This window comes from Dipodomys merriami, unplaced genomic scaffold (assembly GCF_024711535.1).
Source record: "Dipodomys merriami isolate MVZ:Mamm:240054 unplaced genomic scaffold, mDipMer1.0.p SCAF_48, whole genome shotgun sequence".
NCBI classification, from domain to species: Eukaryota; Metazoa; Chordata; class Mammalia; order Rodentia; family Heteromyidae; genus Dipodomys; species Dipodomys merriami.
In genome coordinates, this window is record NW_027206046.1 from 7,830,564 (window position 1) to 7,850,452 (window position 19,889).

At 39.3% G+C, this 19,889-nt stretch overlaps 1 protein-coding gene across 2 annotated transcripts in view; it reads left to right on the top strand.

Moving 5' to 3' along the window:
- Window positions 1-19,889, top strand: part of Adam10 (ADAM metallopeptidase domain 10) — an 83,954-nt gene that overhangs the window by 59,292 nt on the left and 4,773 nt on the right. For both annotated transcript variants that reach the window (XM_069995315.1, XM_069995316.1), the window contains exons 6-14: window positions 1,635-1,784; window positions 2,176-2,268; window positions 7,378-7,561; window positions 11,164-11,327; window positions 13,156-13,339; window positions 14,402-14,552; window positions 15,805-15,988; window positions 16,826-16,934; window positions 17,328-17,548. In XM_069995315.1, coding sequence (XP_069851416.1) covers window positions 1,635-1,784; window positions 2,176-2,268; window positions 7,378-7,561; window positions 11,164-11,327; window positions 13,156-13,339; window positions 14,402-14,552; window positions 15,805-15,988; window positions 16,826-16,934; window positions 17,328-17,548 — 1,440 coding nt within the window. The remainder of the gene's footprint in view (window positions 1-1,634; window positions 1,785-2,175; window positions 2,269-7,377; window positions 7,562-11,163; window positions 11,328-13,155; window positions 13,340-14,401; window positions 14,553-15,804; window positions 15,989-16,825; window positions 16,935-17,327; window positions 17,549-19,889) is intronic.

Sequence of the window (19,889 nt, forward strand, 5' to 3'; positions counted from 1 at the left end):
ATCTTACACCCTTTAGGACTTTAGTAACTAGTTTTCAGTGGTACTGTTTCTCATCTATATTTTTTAAAGTAAATTTTATTATATGTACTTAAATGTATGATATTATAACATATGTGTAGATCATAAAATGGTTACTGTCGCAAAGCAGATTAACATACTCATTATGTCAACAGTTACCCCCTTTATGTGGAGTGATATAATATTTTAACTTTGTGTTCACAGGGAATTGACAAGGGAGAAGGAAGGTATAAAATGTGAGTGTAAATCTGGAGTGTGGCTTAAAATTTAATTCAGGTTCTGTATGATTGTGTTATCAAAATCTCCTTTAAATGATGCTTTTAGAAATTGACAAATATGTCCCAAGTATTTAATTCAACAGTAGTAACAATTCTCTAAAGAAATAGTTCCTAAATGTCTACTATTTCCTGCTAAATCTGTTAGGTGATAACAATATAGTGAGAGACAAGTACAGAGATAGCTTGTTTCTCCAATTTTTTTTTTTTTTTTTTTGGATCAGTCATGGGCCTGAATTCTGGTCCTGGGCATTGTCCCTCAGCTCTTCAGCTCAAGGCTAGCACTCTACCCACTTGAGCCACAGTGCTACTTGTGGCTTTTTTCTGCTTATGTGATTCTGAGGAATTGAACCTAGGGCCTCATGCATGCAAGGCAAGCATTCTATCACTGAGCCACCTTCCCAGCCCCTTGTTTCTCCAATTTTTAATCTAATCATTAAGTGGTGGTGGTGAATTGGGGACTGATGACAGAAATAAATGTAAAGTTGTGCTGTGTTAGGGAACACAGTCCTGGGAAGTGCTGTAGTGGATGAACTGACCTCTCAGTCTGAAGGAAGACATTAACTAGACAGGAAAGGTAATTTCAAGCATGTGAGAGTGCCCCACGCAGATAGGCTGTGTAGAAGGGAAACGGAAGCAGACTTAGCCATATCATGGAGAGTCAGAAGTGGGTCATGTAGCAGGGTTTCCTTATAGATTCATGTGGAATGAGAAGAAGCTAGATAGGTACTGATTTGGTGGTACATATAAGGAATTGTAGGGCTTTATCCTAGAGCAATTGGAATTACTGAGATGTATGATGTAGATGGATCAGATACTCATTTTCATTTTGGACAAATTGCAGTATGGAGTATACTGGATATAGATTGATTAACTCAATCCTACTGAAATACTGTAGATAAGAAATGGTAGCTTGGGCTAGAAAGGTATAACTGGAGAAAAAGGCTAGACTTCTTAGGTGTTTAGAAGATTTATTTAATAGGATTGGGTAGTAGATTGGGTATTAGGTGTTAACTAAAAGAAGACACCAATAGGACATGGTGATATACACTTGTAATCCCAGCACTTGAGGCTGAAGCAGGCAGGCAGGATTGCGAGTTCTAGGCCAGCCTGGACTACATTCTCTGTCTCAAAACCCAAGGGCTGGATGCCAGCACTCTTTGCCTTTATCCCAATCTCTAATGGTCTCAGTTCTACTATAAGGAACTTTTAATAGCTTTGGAAACACTTATGGTATTGGGTAATAACATATCATATGAAATTGCCTGATATATGTACTCAGAACTATAAAATAAGGATATTAAAGCATACTAATTGTAGAAATGACTCTTTGATGTATAGACACCTCAAGAAGAACATGCTGCTAATGGTCCAGAGCTCCTGAGGAAAAAACGTACAACTTTAGCTGAGAGGAACACGTGTCAGCTTTATATTCAGACTGATCATCTCTTCTTTAAGTATTATGGAACACGAGAAGCTGTGATTGCTCAGGTATTTACTACTGTACCCAATTTAGAAGTTCTCATATTGTTTTTATTATATCTATATTTTCCTTTGAGCTAAAGTTAATGCATATCTCTTGGAAGAAAAGAATGCTTTCATTTATGATGTGGCCAAATAATATAAGCCAAGTGCAGAGACAAGGGAAAGACCAGTTAGGATGGATATTCTACTTGCCTTCAAAACATGTGTTGAGAAAGGGATTTTGTAAAGGAGCCTAAAGTTATTGAAACTCAGCTTTGCAGTTTTGTTTTTTGGGGTGACTTCACACATGCTAGACATGTATTAAGCTCATTTGTGAAAACAATTTCGTTTAACTATGCTCTTTTTCCTATTTCAACACTACCTCTAAAATGTTATTCTCTCTTTTTTTAATTGATAGATATCCAGTCATGTTAAAGCGATTGATACAATTTATCAGACCACAGACTTCTCTGGGATTCGGAACATCAGTTTCATGGTGAAACGCATAAGAGTAAGAAACTTCAGTAGTTTAAAAACATTTAATCTGGGGAAAGCGAAGGAAGGGTGACATTGTCCAAGAATTTTACTCATTACCTGATTTACAAGATTATAACCCCTCTGTATAACTCCTTCATAGTAGCAGTAAAATTACATTTAAAAAGCAACAACAAGACATTTAAGAAGTGAAACTATAAGGATGATGCTTACAAAAAGAAAAGTGCTGCCAAGGGCCAGAGTTCAGGCCCCACAACCGACATAAATAATGGGCTGGGAAGGTGCCTCAGTGGTAGAGCGCTTGCCTTGCATGAATGAGGCCCTGGGTTCCATTCCTCAGCACCACATAAACAAAAAGAAAAAAAAACAGAAGTGGTGCTGTGGCTCAAGTGGTAGAGTGCTAGCCTTGAGCTGAAGAGCTGAGGGACAGCGCCCAGGCCCAGAGTTCAGGCCCCACGACCGATCCCTCCCCCCCCCCCCAAAAAAAAAAGTGCTGGATTTTAAATGTGTGCCTTGAACAATTTAGTTGCAAATGTATCTACTGCTGATTTTGTTTAGAGTGTATCTGTTGTTCTGTATGTCTTTACTTCTCACACACACACACACACACACACACACACACACACACACACACACACACACACACACACACACACACACACACACACACACACACACACACACACACACACACACACACACACACACACACACACACACACACACACACACACACGAGATACACATTTCTGATTTAAGACTTAAATCTGCAGGGTCTTAATCTGGACTTCTGTAGCAGAGGAAAGCACTGCTGCTTTCTGTTGGCTATATACCAGCTTTCTGTCTGGCTAACCAACCCTAAGGAGGCTTACCCTGGCCCCTGTAGCTGCTTGATGCAGTATGTGTTGTTAGTTCCTCCCCAATTGCTTAAGCTTTGCTTGGGCAGCACTGTCCAGTGCATGTCCCAGGGTGTGCCAGTGGGGAGGGAAATGAAACTGGGTTTCAGTGAAACTAAAAGTTACGAGAATCTTGAGAATTCACAGCTCTCGAGTTTCACAAAGTCTTTCAGGAAAGAAAGCCACATCTTTCTAAATTAATATGACCATAGAACCTTTTTTTTTTTTTTTTTTTTGATATTGACATAGCTTGAAATTCCAAAAACCTGCAAAAACAACCAAAACAAAACACCCCCAAAACTCTATTGGGCCAGAGCTAATGGGCCACTGGTTACTGTTATAAATGAGAAATAAGTAAATATTAAAATTGTACTGAGAAGGTGGCACTGTGGCTGAAGCAGTAGAGCACTTGCCTTGAGCCAAAGAGTCCAGGGACAGTGCCCAAGCCCAGAGTTCAAGCCCCATGACTGACCCCCTCCCCCCCAAAAAAATATATATATAAAATTACACTGTAAAATTGGGCCTATTTCAAAAAGGTTTGGAAAAAAATATCTACATATCTATATCTCTATAGATTCTGTCTGTCTGTGTGTCTCTTTAACAGTATGAATTTGAGAGCAAGGAAAGGGATGACATTGTCCAAAAAGAAATATACTCATTACCTGACTTATGTAACTGTAACTCTTCTGTACATCACCTTTATATATATATTTTTAGAAGCAATAGTTTAATAAGCCACAGTATTTATAGTTTAATGAAATCATACCATTTATAGATTAGTCAAATGGTTGCAAGATAAAATCTGTCATAAAAGCTAGTAAAATATGCATTTTATGGTCTGGGAAGGTGGCTCAGTGGTAGAATGCTTGCCTTGCATACATGAGGCCCTGAGTTCAATTCCTCAGCACCATATATGCAGAAAAAGCCTGAAGTGGTTCTGTGGCTTAAGTGGTAGAGCACTAGCCTTGAGTTGAAGAGCTGAGGGACAGCGCCCAGGACCAGAGTTTAGGCCCCTTGACTGACCCAAAAAAAAAAAAAAAAAAAAAAAAGATGCATTTTACCTGGGTGCCAGTGGCTCACAGCTATAATCCTAGCTACTCAAGAGGCTGAGATCTGAGGATCGTAGTTCAAAGCCAGCCCATGAGATTCTTATCTCCAGTTAACCACCAGAAAAGTGGAAGTGGCTCTGTGGCTCAAGTGGTGGAGTGGTAGCCTTGAGCTGAAGATCTGAGGAATAGCACCCAGATACCATTTTAATACTGATACAATGGTCGCAGTAGCAGCTTTGCATATGTTTATATGATTTCTATAGTTTTGTTTTGTTTTGAGATAGGGTTTTACTAAGTTTCTTGAGTTAATCTCAAACTCAAAATCCTCCTGACTGTCTTCCAAGTAGCTGAAACTACAGGTTAATGCTTCTCAGCCTGACCAGAACCTTCATTCCACCACGAATTGTCAAAGCATTTAGATCACACCAATACAAGAACATACACTATAAACACTGTAAGAGCCAACAAAACATTCTTTTGTTACAAATACTTAACGTTTTTTTTTTTTTTTTTGTTAGTGATCATTTCCTTTACTTTTACATACAAAATAGCCAGCAGGTTAAAAAAAAAAAACTCTTACTGGAAGCAGATATGTCTGTTTAATTTTGTTTCATTTTCATCCAGAAATGTGTTGTAAACAATAACTGACTGCCTCTTAGGTGCTAACTGTTGTCTCCAGGTCTGTTGCTCTCCAGTCTAACTTCCTACCAACACTATTTGTGTCGCAAAGCAATATTTTTCTATGAAAACACAGGCATTTCTGGGAAATTGCTAAGTTATCTTTCTGTCTTAAGCTCACTGAAGTATATGTCAAGGATATCATTTATGTAGCTGCTTCCTGTCATCTAGAAAGTTCAATGATGATCTGAAATCCTCCTGGCTCATCATGGATAAGGAGCTGCTATTTTTATTCTCAGAGCTGCAGAGAATATTAACTTCAAAGCTAATCCTGGGATTGATAGCATACATCACCTTTATAATGACAATTAAAAAAAACAAAATATCTGAATTTGTAAACAAAGTTTTACATGTATAGTATAAGAAACATAGCTGAAGGTATTATAGTTAAGTCTTAAGCTGGACTGGCTTTGGTGAAATATGGTTTGTAGATTTACCTTATGAGGGCTTCCATGTTTGTCTGTCTTCGTGTGTTCTGAAATGAGTAGACCCTTAAAAGAGCAAGTGCAAGTGCTAAGGAGTTTAAGTGTTGCCATATAGTGGACAAAATGTATAAAAAAAATAGAGAACACCTGAACCAATTTTGATGAAACATTTTTGCAAAAAGCTTTGCATTATGAAGAAATTCTTGAATATGAATAAATAATGTGACAGCTGGTTGTTTTCAGACCTTAATTGAGATGAAAACTTTAAATCTCATCTGTTGAAGATTATGACTTGTTAAATAATTTAAAATTTGTATTCTACCAGTATTATTTAAATATTAATCAGTCATTTTTAATATAGGTAGCTAAAATTTAAGTATAGTTGTTAGTTACCACCAATGTTCCTGAAGAATCAGAAAATGCCCCTCTCTCCTCCCCTCCTCTCCCCTCTCATCTCTTCTTGCCCCTCTCTCCTTTCCTCCCTGCCCTTTTCCCCTTCCCCTCCTTGTTCTCTTTACATGAAATGACTATCTCTAAATGTTTTTGCTTAATTAATTGTTAATGGATAAGCCAGATTTTCTGAATTCTGTCCCGAGGCAGATGCATTCAGCTGTGTTCTTACCTTCTTACTTCTTTCTATGCCTTCAAATTTTACTAGAGGGCAAAGTTCATATAAACAGCCTGTAGTTTTCATTAAATCATCAACCATATCATCCTTTAACTACCAGCATTTTTCACATAGACTGAGGTTTGTCTTCTAGAAAAACATTTTCTTTCATAGGTATCCTTTAAAGTCTATCAAGTCTTATGTGTAATTCACTGACTTACCTGGGGAAGGTCAGACTGTCTGAGACGGACTGGGACAGGTGGGGTGGGTAGAAGGAAGGAGACATTAATAAATGAAAGCTTTGTTCAGTGGAAGTTTGGCATTAGATTATTCTTCATATCATGAAGGAAGAACTGGCACAAGGAGAGTGATAGCTAAATATCCAATGAAGGGATCTGCAGTAACTTCATAAAAGATGTGAGTTGAAAGTAGAAAGAACTCAAAAGTCTTGCCCACATCTGGGGAAAATAAATTAACTCATTCCTCTGACACTAGGAAGAACAAACCAGGAAAGCGACTTATCTGCTGAACTGACAGTCTTGGTATTGATTTATACTAATTAGCTAAAATATAGGGTTTTATATCTTTTTTTGTTTGATTTTGTTTTATACCAGTCCTGGGGTTTGAGCTCAGAGCCTGGGGGCTGTCCATGGACTTTTTCTGCCTGCCTGGCTTTGAACTGTGATCCTCAGATCTCAGCCTCCTCAGTAACTAGGATTACAGATGTAAGCCACTGATATATAGCATATATATAGCACCATCTGTAGGAGGTTATCACTAACAGAGACTTGCACAAATTACTGAATTTGATAAATCACTCTTTGTTTATTAGAGTTTTTGAAAGCAAAACTGTTCTAAGTCTTCCATGTTCAGACATCTAGTAAATACTTGCTCAAAAATTTGACATCTTCAACTTTTTGGCTTTCCCCTTCCCCCCTCCTTCCCCTTTCCCTTCCTCTCCCCTTCTTCCCCTCTTCCTCCTGCCCCCCCTCCTTCCCTTCCCCCTCCCCTTTTCCTTCCTCCCTCCTCCTCCTTCCCCTCTTCCCTCCTCCCACCTCCTCCCCCTCTCTGCCTCCTCTCCCTCCCCTCCCCTCTTCTCCTTCTTCCTTCCCCTCTCCCTCCCCCTCCTCTCCTCTTCCTCCTCCTTCTTCTTTTTCCCCCAGTAGTTTGAATTCATGCTTGCAGGGCAAGCACTTTACCACTTGAGCCATACATCAAACCCAACATCTTCAATTTTTATTCCTTTGCACTGCCTTGCTCTTTTACTTTTGTCATTTTCTCATTCATTCATTCATTCACTCACTCACTGGCTTTGGTGATCAGCTCAGGGATGTGGGCAGTGGGAACATCATCAGAAGCCTTCTTGCTTTCCTTTTGGCCCGAAGCATAGGCAGGTGCGGAAGTAGGTGCTTATTACTAAGATTTTTGCTGATATGAATTGATTATTTAAATTACTGTTTTGGATTTTAGATCAATACAACTGCTGATGAAAAGGACCCCACAAATCCTTTCCGTTTCCCAAATATTGGTGTGGAGAAGTTTCTGGAATTGAATTCTGAGCAGAACCATGATGACTACTGTTTAGCCTATGTCTTCACAGACCGAGATTTTGATGACGGTGTTCTTGGTCTAGCATGGGTTGGAGCACCTTCAGGTACTTATCTGTGTTTTATGCTAATACTTGAAATGAAAAGCAGTTTTCAAAGAAGACTGAAATTTATAAAATACAAGAGATAGATAAAGGGAGTATGTATGCCTCCATAATGTCTTAATCTACATTACTCTTCTCATTTTTATTTTCATTGTAATTTTCAGTGATGACTAGATAGCAGCATCTTAAATTGCAATTATAGCTAAGTGCTAGTAGCTCACACCTGTACCCTAGCTACTCAGTAGGCTGAGATCTGAGGATCACAGTTTGAAGCCAGCCTGGGCAGAAAAGTGCATGAAACTTTTATCTCTAGTAGCATCATAAAGTTGGAATGGAACTGTGGCTCAAGTGGCAGTCAGCAGAAAAGCAAAGTAAGGGATAGTGCCCAGGCCTTGAGTTCAAGCCCCAGCACCAGCACCAACAAAAATTATTAACCTTGAGTTATTGTGTAGCTAGATATGATAGGTCCTTACTTACTGAGTTTCTAGCAATAATATTTAAAACTAGGTGTAATACTTTTAAAAATTAGCTATAATTTGTAAAATTAGATATAGTATTTTAGTTGTCTTGTATAATTCAAATTATATATGCTATAAGTCTGTAGTAAATACGAAACTAATGTAAATAGCATTCACAAAGATAAAAAAGTTATTTAGTAAGTTAAGCAATGTATAAACTACAAAGACATTTTTAGAGTGTAGTCAAATTTATAAATGATCTTCCTTTAAATTAGCTAGACCTTAAAAATACAGTAAAGTGTTTATCATTAAAAATATGTATATGCTTGTTTACAAAAATAAAGAAAAACCGACCTTGCAGATTTGTGTTGTGGAGTCTTCTGTGCATAATTCAAGAGTGGCAGTGCTGTGTTGGACAAATGTGCGTATAGCCAGTCGTAGCCAAAGCTAGGGGGATTCGTGTACTATTTGTTAGAACCATAAAAGTGGATTATAACTAGTCCATACGCAGTAGTTACTCATAGATTTTATATGTTCTACTTCCTTGAATGTCCTTGGACATTGCTGGTTCCTAGAAGTCCTTAGGACTTATCTCTGGGTAAGAAAATATATTAAATATTCCTAATCATTGAATATTTTTTCTCTATTCAGTTATCTGTGTGGAAAAGGTAGTCATTGTAAAGCAGCATAAAGGTTTTAAGTCCTTATTGGCTTAGATCCACCTGTGGCTCAGTCTTTTAATTTTCTTTCCTGCAAAACTATTCCAGCTTCTAAATCATGTCATGGCAGTAACTTCCACTTATATTTGCTGCCAAGAATTCTCATGCATTTAATAGGAGCAAGGCAACAGAGGTGTTGTAGTATTAGCTTATTCTTACAGTTCTGTTCAGGGCTACCTAGCATTGAAAGCTTTATCAGGGATTTAAAATAGTATACTTCCTTAAAGTGGTTTAGTTTATGATTATACTTTTGTGTATAGGGAGCTAATTTGAAGAGTTTTTAGAGTATCTTAATCCAGTTGATTGCATCTTTTCAAATGTCAGACAGGGAAAATTGGTCAATTTCTCTCTGTGTCTTTGTCTCTCTATCTCTCTGTTTCTCTGTCTCTCCCCCCCCCCCCCCCACTTGCTGGTGATCAAGCATCCTAGGTAAGCTCCCTACTTCAGAGCTATATACTCAGCCTAGAAGCCTTTTAACTGTGGATGTAAACTGAAGAACTTCCCATTAAAGTCCTTTTAAAAAGTTAAGGGAGAATATAACAGGTGTACTGGGGAGGCTGAGGCAGGAGGGTGGTAAGTTCTGTGCCAGCCTAGGCTGCATAGGGAGATACTCTCTCAGAAAGCAAATTAAACAGAAAGTGTAGTTTCCTTAGTGTAATGATTATAATCCCATTGACTGGCCACCTAGTTTGTGATTATCCTGCCAGTTTTCTATTTCTTTTGGTGGTTTTTACATATGAAAGCACTGTCAACGTGATAGTAAGCTCAAGGTTCTTTATAGGGAGCCCGTAGCTATAAAATGACTTCATATGTTTAATATAAGCAGATGTGGGAGTTTCCTTCCTTCCTTCCTTCCTTCCTTCCTTCCTTCCTTCTCTCTCTCTCTCTCTCTCTCTCTCTCTCTCTTTCTTTTTTTGTTGGTTGTGGGGCTTGAACTCTGGGGCTGGGTGCTGTCCCTCAGCTCTTCAGTTCAAGGTAAGCACCCTACCACTTGAGCCACAGCACCACTTCCACTTTTCTGGTGGTTTATTGGAAATAAGAGTCTCACAGACTTTTCCTGCCTGGGCTGGCTTTGAACTGCGATCCTCAGATCTCAGCCTCCTGATCAGCTAGGATTACAGGCGTGAGCCACTAGTGCCCCGCTTCTTTTAAAATTTAAGAATGTTATCAGACACTTTGAAAAATAAGGTGGAATTTACAAAAATTTTTTTCAAAGCTGCTGAAGAATTATAAGAATAGTACAAGAATGTCTAATCAATTGTAATGTTTTTCCAAATTTATTTCCTATAATTCCTTCTTATTTTCTTTCCATTTCCTTCTTATTTTCTCTCCATCTATTTTTGGAGGGGTAGTTTGGGAGTGAACTGAGGGTCTAGTACTATTTATTTATGTACTTATTTTTGCTTGAACTCAGGTCCTGGGTACTGTCTCTGGGAGGCTTTTGCTCAAGGCTAGTACTCTACCAGTTCAGCCAGAGTACCACTTCCGGCCTTTTCTGTTTATGTGGTGCTGAGGAATCGAACCCAGGGCTTCATGCATGCTAGGCATGCACTCTACCACTAAGCTACCTTCCCAGCCCCTATTTATTTATTTTATTTTTATTTTTACTTTTTGCCAGTCGTGAGGCTTGAACTCAGGGCCTGGGCACTGTCCCGGAGCTTCTTTGCTCAAGGCTAGCACTCTACCACTTGAGCCACTGCATCACTTCTGGTCTCTTTTCTGTTTATATGGTACTAAAGAATCAAACCCAGGGCTTTATGCATGCTAGGCAAGCACTCTACCACAAAGCCACATTCCCAGCCCTCTAGTGCTTTTTAGACACGCTTATCACTTGAGCCACATCCCTAAACCTTTGGAGTTAATTTTCAGAGATGACCAATCTCTGTCTCTTCCCTCTGTCTCTGTCTCTGTCTCTCTGTCTCTCTGTCTCTGTCTGTCTCTGTCTGTCTCTCTCTCTCGCTCTCTCTCTCTCTGTCTCTCTCTGTCTCTCTTTTTCTCTTTTGCTCAAGCCTTTTGTTGCCATTTTGGGCATCTCACACAGTTGGGAGCATCGGCATGCACCACCATGCCTGGTTTGTAAGATTTTAAAAGATGAAAAGGTATAGGCTTTGACTCACTGTAAATATTGATATATTCAAATTTAAAGGAAATGTAAATACTCTCTTGCTAAATGAAAACACATTGATAATGAAGAACCAGTATAAGGGCAGTGTATTCAGTCCTGGAAGTTTCTTTCTGGGTGCCATTAATGTTTTATTTGAAATGATTTCCTAATCTTGGACTAAAGAGACTTTTGAGTATTTGACATATTTGAGTACCAATTGTGTTCTAAGTTGTTCTAATTTAATAAACGATTTCAGTTCATATTTACCTGCTTGGGGGCTGTGGGGACTAGGTAACTCATTTGACAGCTTCTGTTGTGCATTAGGAAGCTCTGGAGGCATCTGTGAGAAAAGCAAGCTGTACTCTGATGGTAAGAAGAAGTCCCTGAACACTGGGATTATCACTGTTCAGAACTACGGGTCCCACGTGCCTCCCAAAGTCTCTCACATCACGTTCGCTCATGAAGTCGGCCATAACTTTGGATCTCCAGTAAGTATTGCCACATGACTTCGTTTTAAAAAATTCAGCAGCCTTTTTTATGCTGAGTGATTTTAAAAACCTGTGAATATAAATGTACATATGAATTTAATTTTCATTTATTTATTTTGAGACAGTGTCTCATACTATATAGTACAGGTTTGCCTCATATTTTCTATGTAGATAGACCATGATGTCCTCAAACTGTCCAGCTTCATGCCTCGGCCTTCCTGAGTGTTGGGATTATAGGTGTACACCACAATGTCTGGCCTGTTTTATTTTCATTGATACAAAATATTTTTCTGTTTTCTTACCAAACGAAGTTATACTTTTCTTTGTGAAATTTTACTCTTGATTTGAATTCTCATCACATTTTAGGGGGTCCAATACAGACCCCAGTAAAGACTTGTTAAAGCCCATCTGGAGACAGAGGATACACAGGAGGGACTTGGGTGAGCCTGGGCCTGGTTGAGGAGAAAACAGTGATTATCTGGATGGATGCCTTGGAATTCTGGTACCTTCTAGAGAGCAGCACTGTTGCAGTGCTCCAGGCCAGAGGAGTTTCATTAAGTCGGATTATTTTATTACCTTGGTTTGCCCCTTCTACTATCGTTCTGAATGATTGAGCTGAATGATATGATCTTACCCCTAAACTTTGCAGGAGGGCAGGGGCTGCTGAGCTCAGTGTGATCACATAAGAGTGCGCTCTTGGGGAAAGTTCACATAGCTGTGCTCTGGTCTCTTCTGTATGTAATCAGTACTCGAGACCACTTCTGTGTACTCAGACTTTGTCTTCTGTTTATTCTGTCAAGTACTGTATGTGTCCAATGCTCTTCATTTCATTAAATTAAACCACTGTGTTTCTGACCTTAATCATCATTTTTACTCTTTCCTATGTACTAATAAATGAGCTGTCGTAGGTTCCTGTTCTATGTATTTGTTTCCTTCCTCTTGCTTTTTCCTACCTCAGTCTTCTCTAAACTAGTATTAGCATGTTGTATATATGTAAAATACATATATTAAAAAAAAGTAAAAATTTTTTAACTTAGGGCCCCATGCTTGACTTTTTTGCTCAAGGCCAGTGTCCCTACACTTCCAGTCCAGCGTTTTGCTGGCTAATTGGAGATGGAGTTTCCCAGGCTTTTTGCTTGGACTGATTTTGAATCATGATCACATAGATCTCAGCCTCCTGAGTAGTTCAAATTGTAGGTGGGAAGCACTAATACTTGGTAACTTACCATATATTTTGAATAATATTGAGTAGTTTTAAAGTAGTTATATTACTACTTTAGAGTTTAGATGGGCTTACTTTTAATAGGCTTTTATGACAGTTTGTCCTCAATTTTAGTCCCTATCTACAAAGTTCTAAATCATAGCTCGACTGCCACAATTCCTTATCTTCTGTGACATTGGCCCATAAGACATGTCCTGCTCACAATATAAAATAATGTAAATTTGGGCACTGATGCCTCATGCCCATAATTCTAGATACTCAGGAGGTTGAGAGATCTGAAGATAGCAGTTCAAAGCCACCCGGGCAGGACAGTCTGTGAGACACTTATCTCCAATTAACCACCAGAAAAAAGGAAATGATGCTGTGGCTCAAGTGGTAGAGTGCTTGCCTTGAGCTGAAGAGCTCAGGGACAGTGCCTAGGCCCAGAGTTTAAACCCCATGACCGTACCAAAAAGTATTTATCTATAATAATAATAATAATGTAAGATCCTTTCTAAAGGAGAGTCCACAGCTTTTTCTGGCCTACTAATGAGAAAATGCCATTTTTTTTTGGCTGATCTGTAAATCTTGTTTTATTTCTTCTTTCTGTAACTTTCTACTTGGCAGCATGATTCTGGAACAGAGTGCACACCAGGAGAATCTAAGAATTTAGGACAGAAAGAGAATGGCAATTACATCATGTATGCAAGAGCAACATCTGGAGACAAACTTAACAACAATAAATTCTCACTGTGTAGTATTAGAAACATAAGCCAAGTTCTAGAAAAGAAGAGAAACAACTGCTTTGTTGGTATGTACATTTCTCCAGTGTTTATATAATACATGTTTGTTCCCTTGAGCAACTTGATCTAGCTGAGAAGCATCACTAAGGAACATCTAAAAAGTTAGTTATTGAGTATAGTTAGGGTCACCCATTCCACAGGACAAAGTTACCTAACGTGTTCAATGAATAAATGGCATAAAGCAAAAAGAGAAGGTGAATCTGTTACATCTTAACGTAACAGATGCTTGAATCAAATGGAGAGCCTTGTTTGTAACTTAATTCAGGTAAACCAATTGTGAAGAGATAGCTGAGGAAATTGAATGTGAACAGTCTATTAGATGCTATTAAGTATCTTGTTGATTTTGCTAGATGTGATAATGGTATCATGATTATGATTTAAAAAGAAGAAATCTGGGCTGGGAGGTAGCTCAGTGGCAAAGCGCTTCCTAGCAAGTGCAACATCCTGGGTTTGATCCCCAGTTCCAAAAAAAAAAAAAAAAAGACAAAAAAAAAAAAAAAAGAAAAGAAATTTGCTAATCCTTTTGAAATGGATCCTAAAATATTTACAGATACTCCAGAAAAGAGTTGTTGGGGAGTAAGGCAAGACTGGGCAATAGATGTGGGAGTTCGTTGTGTCTGCCCTTTTGCTGCTTTTATGTATATTTGGAATTTTCTGTAACAGAAAGTTTTCATTTTGTTCCTGGTTGATGCAGTTCTAACCTTGTTTGCATTTGTGTGTTATAAATAGTAGAGGCATGGTTCGATATAGCTCAATGTAGCATGGCCTAAATAGCAAGCAACTTGCTGATTCTGTAAGGGCCTTACAAGGCATGTCAGGTTAGATTCTCTCATTGTGCTGATTAAGATGCATCGGCCCCTATGAGGAAGGAACACGTTGGGGTACCATGGCTAGCTCCTAGTAGAACCCTTGTTAAATCTAGGTCTCCCAATTTCCACATTCTGCTCTTGTTTTGCCTTACCTATTCAATCATTTCCTTTCTGTCTTTGTTACAAAGCTCTGAAGAATAGCTGATCTTAAATAAATTAATGTGTGCACTTAATGCTTAATCTGCTGTGCGTTTTTCTCAGAATCTGGCCAGCCCATTTGTGGAAATGGAATGGTGGAACAAGGGGAGGAATGTGACTGTGGCTACAGCGACCAGTGTAAGGACGAGTGCTGCTTTGATGCCAACCAGCCTGAGGGGAAGAAATGCAAACTGAAGCCTGGAAAGCAGTGCAGGTACCTGCAAAGCCTCCTTGAACACTTAGCAGACAGAACTGAGCTCAGGGGATGCGCATGCTCTTCACGCTTTGTCCTGCCATGCTGTTCTGTTGTTTTTCTTAGATGGCACATGGTACTTTGATGTGGGTGTTTGACCTACTGAAAGTTTGTGTGGTGGGTTTTTAGAAAAGGGCCTGAAAAGGATACTCACATTATTTACTGCCTAACATTAAAAATCTGACCACCTTCTGTATTTTTAGAATCTTAACAAATATTTAGGTAATGTGGAGTATATACTTTTGTGATTTAGTGACATATAATTATTGCACTTGTCAGATTCACTAGTTTTAAATTATAAGCAACGGAATCTGGTTTGTACAATACTTTAAAAATATCTGGTCTGTACCTTGGTTTGATTTTAGAATAAAATATGAGAAAAACTGATACATAATACATAATATGATGCATATTGTAGCTATGAAAAAAGTTACTTCATAAATCCATTTTCTATTAGAGCATTTCACAAAGGCAAAGAATGCTAAATGTAGTATTTTGAGCATAAAAACCAGATGCTCGACTCTTTTCTGTACTCACTGGAATGTTCAAATATAGTAGTTTCTTAATCCAGTAGTTTCTTATTCAGTAACATGTAAAAGATGAGGCTTGCCAGATATGTGGGCAAGGGTGATATTTCATGTCTGTAGTCCTACCTGTTCAGGAGACTGAGAACTGAGAGTTGAGATTTCAGGACAGTGTGGGCAGAAAAGACAGTGGGATTCCAGTTCCTGGAAAAAGGCTAGGCTAGGGATATGGCTCAACAGGCAGAGTGCCAAATCTGAGCAATAAAGCCAAGCAAGAAGCCGGGCACCAGTGGGTCATGCCTATAATTCTAGCTATTCAGGATGCTGAGATCTGAGGATCATGGTTCAAAGCCAGCCCGGGCAGGAAAGCCGGTGAGACTTTTATCTCCAATAAACCACTAGAAAACCAGAAGTGGTGTTGTAGCTCAAGCGGTAGAGCGTTTGCCTTGAGCTGAAGAGCTGAGGGATAGCGCCCAAGCCCAGAGTTCAAGCCCCCATGACCAAAACAAAAACAAAAACACTCCCAAAAAGCCAAGCAAGAATGTGAGTACTAGAGTTCAAGTGCCTGGTCCCAGCACCAAAAAAAAAAAAAAAAAAAAGAAAAAGACATCCAAAAATGAGGCTGATCCATGCGTATATAGAAAACACCTAAGACTTAACTCGGTTTACTCATCTGTTGTTTCTTCTAGTCCCAGTCAAGGTCCCTGTTGTACAGCCCAGTGTGCATTTAAGTCCAAGTCTGAGAAGTGTCGGGACGATTCTGACTGTGCAAAAGAAGGAATATGTAATGGCATCACAGCTCTCTGCCCTGCATCTGATCCTAAGCCAAACTTTACAGACTGTAACAGACACACACAAGTGTGCATTAATGGGGTAAGCATTTGGTGTCATGGGTTAATTTTTAATTTTATAGAATCTATGTTTTCAGAATGATTATTGACACTGAAAGCTACATGAAGTGATTTATCCTTGCTGGGTATGGTGGCATACACCTGTAATCCTGGCACTTGGGAGGCTAGGATGGTAAGTGTGAGGCCAGCCTGGGGTACTAGCAAGTTCCAGGCCAGTTTGAGTACCAAGTGAGATCTTGTTTCCAAAGAGAAAAAGTAATTAATGTTGTTGGTCTCTGTTTCAGTAATAGCCCCATCTGTTCTCCCACAAAGCCCACGTGTTTGGTGACTTTTTCCAGCCACACGTACCCTATTCTCTGGAGAAACATCATGGCACAGCTAGGCACTGGCTGTGTCTATACTGCTTTTAGGATTTCTAAATTAATACATGGACTCTTTCTGTTCGTTTTCTCTGCATGCTTTCATGGTTGTCACTTTCTTCTGCACAAGAAAGATCTGTTTTCCTCTCCTGAGGAGCCAGAATAACCAGTGTGGAGTTGGTACTCATCTGATCTCTTTCTGTATGGATTCAGTGCAGGGTCTTTTGTTTTTCCCCTTCTTGCTGCTGCTTGAAAGGTTGTGCTGTTTTACTCGCATTACTCTCCATCAGTGTTTATACGATCCCAGTACTGATTCATCTTTGTGTTTTCATTTTTGTTTTGCCATCCTGGGGATGGCACATGCCAAGCAAGTGCTCTCCCGCAGAGCCATATCCCCAGCTCTGTTGGTTATTAACTTGTATTTCCACATTATTGCTTTGACATCGGAAGCTTAGCCCTGCCGATCGATGACTGTGACACAAATTTGTGTCTCCTGCCAGCAATGCGCAGGTTCCATCTGTGAGAAGCATGACTTGGAGGAGTGCACGTGTGCCAGCTCTGATGGCAAAGATGACAAGGAGTTATGCCACGTCTGCTGTATGAAGAAAAGTAAGTCTTATTCCCTGCGGGAGGACAAAGACTATTTTCCCTACATTTTAACTGTTCAGCTTCAGCATCTACTTTGGACAACAGTGTGCAGCTAGCTCTATCCTCTTAAGGAAATTTTTAATCAAGTGTAGTATTATGTCTCTAGCATGATGGTCCCTGCAATGCTATGAAATGATACACTACCAGCTTTTATGGCAGTAATTTATATGAGTGTGGTAGGCACTAAGTCATGTTTGTATGATCATATTGACAGCAGTGTCCCGCTTCACTAGTGGAGGTCCATTGAACATGTCCTAGTGATGGTTTTAGGCAATTCCTTCTTCTTCTTTCTCTTCCCCCTCCTAGCCCAGTAGGACATCTGACCTTTGACTTACACATGGCCTTCTTTTCCAGTGGATCCATCAACTTGTGCCAGCACAGGGTCTGTGCAGTGGAACAGACAGTTCAGTGGCAGGACCATCACGCTGCAGCCTGGGTCTCCTTGCAATGACTTCAGGGGCTACTGTGATGTCTTCATGCGGTGTCGATTAGTAGATGCTGATGGTCCTCTTGCGAGGCTTAAGAAGGCAATTTTCAGTCCACAGCTCTATGAAAACATTGCCGAATGGATTGTGGTAAGGATAGTTTTTCTTGATTAAAAAAAACCCCTAGTTTAAAGTGGTTTGATCTGAATTTTTGATCAAAGGTCACTGTTGTGGGGAAAATGCTCACTTCCTGTTTATATGGAATTACTCTATATGCAGATTTTTGAACTTTAAATATCCCTGCTTGTTACTTCCTTCCGCAGTGATCAGAATCTCCACCTGTGCTCAGGCATAGTGGTATCAGCTGGTAGAATCTTTTGTTCCACTCTACTCCTTCCCTTGTGGCCTCGGTGGGTAGAGCATTTTCATGGGAATTCTTCCTTAAGTTGTTTTGGAAAGCTCAGCTTGCATTTTATATTTCTCCCTAATGTCAGTATGACAGATAGCCAACTATGGGTTCTACTTTGCTGAGAGATGAGCAAGAAGATGGTGATTTCTAAGAGTCTTTCCCATCTTTTTAATATATTTTCTTGTGCATGATAGGAATGTTAAACAGGGCAAGGTCAGACCAGGACCTTTTTCAAGCAGATCTGTTAATGATTATTGAGGCTCATGGAGCATTACTCTGAACTGGATTAATTTTTAAGTCCATGTTTCTCCAAATTTGAAAACATAGAATTACCTGGAATATTCTTTCTGTTGATTTAAATTATAACTAATAATGCACAGTAAGTTAGACTAGTGCATTTTGACTCTTATTTGTCATCAGCTATTTGTAACTGACTATAGTGAATGATATCTCTCTGTTTCGTAGGTAGAATTACTTTCCCAGAGTTGACTTCATGGTTTTTCTTTGTTTGTTTTTAACTCCCAGGCCTTTTTGTGAACTTGGTACCTTCTCTTCATCTTACAGTTTTTCTTAACATCTTTGTGTCAGTGCCAGGTCAGAGCTTGGCACAAAGCTACCATTTAGGTCAGGTGCCTGTGGCTCACGCCTGTAATTTTAGCTACTCAGGTGGCTGAGATCTGAGGATTGCTGTTGAAAGCCAGCCTGGGCAGGAAAGTCTGTGAGACTCTTATCTCCAATAACCCACCCAGAAAACCTGAAGTGTCGCTGTGGCTCAAGTGGTAGGACACTATCCTTGAGGAGCTGAAGAGCTGAGGGACAGCACTCAGGCCCAGAGTTCAAGCCCCAGGACCAAAAAAAAAAAAAAAAAGTTGACACTCAGTAAATATTGATTGACTAAATGACAAGTCTCCTTTCTTCCAGACTAGTAGATAAATTGTAATCTTTTCTTCTGAGATACAATGTATTTGCATTTATTAGATCAGGCGCTTCCCTCCATCTTATAATACATAAAAGATAAAACATGTATTTTAATTCCCTTTGATAATTCTCTTTCAAATGGAGCATTTAAAAAAAGAATCAAGCCTAGCAAAAAAGAAAAAAGCCACATGCTAAAATATACCAGTTGTATCAGCTTTTCCTTGCTTCTTATACACTACCATGTTTCATTTCCCCAGGCACTAAGTTCTGAAAATCTAGGAGTGTTGGCACTAAAACTTCTCAAGCTTTGGGCTTCTGAGCCATGAGTTACCTGGAAAACCTTATGGAGGTCCAGAAACACTGTTAGGTAGCCCAGAAGCTCTTGAGAGCTCAGATACTCCGTTAGTAAATATTTGTTGATCTGACACTATATTTGTTGTGCCTTCTTGTGCAGTCATTCTTGGAGAGCTTTGGTGGGAATCTTTAAAGGAAGAGTTTTAGGTAAAGGAATGGCACAGTCAATTCCATACTTGGTTGGAGTCACTATAGTGTGGTGGCCATGTGTAAGCAGGGAAGAGGAAGGAAATGTGTTAGGGAGTGTGATGCACATCAGGAATGGAAGCATGTCCTATACCATAATAGTCACTGATTTGAAGTAGTAGGAAGACCCTTGACCCCAGGGATTGGGTCACATTACAAAAAATGTGTTGTAATCGTTAGAGTAATCAACTGAGGGGCTGTGCTGACATTTGATATAGATTGGGGTTAGGGATTGCTCAAGATAGACTGAAGGAAACCTTCTACCTCTTGATACTAACAGTTGAGGGTTAATAAAAGTAGAAAAAAATAGAATTCCATGGAAAACTTATATAGTAAGGAAAAGGGAATGGTATTCTAAATACTAAGGGTAGAATTCCACAATTTATTTTCTATAGGAAACAAAGGAAAATTATAGGAAACAGTCTGACAGGCTCAGCAGGATATATGAAATAGCTTTTAAAAAGTAAACCTGTGGGCTGGAGGTATAGAGCTCAAATGATAGAACGCCAGCCTCGTCAACTCAAGGCTGTGATTTTAAGCTCCAGTACCACAAAACAAAGTAAACTTGTGATTTCAAGCCAGATTCAGCCCTGTCAACATGTTTTGTGTGACTACCCGTTGCTT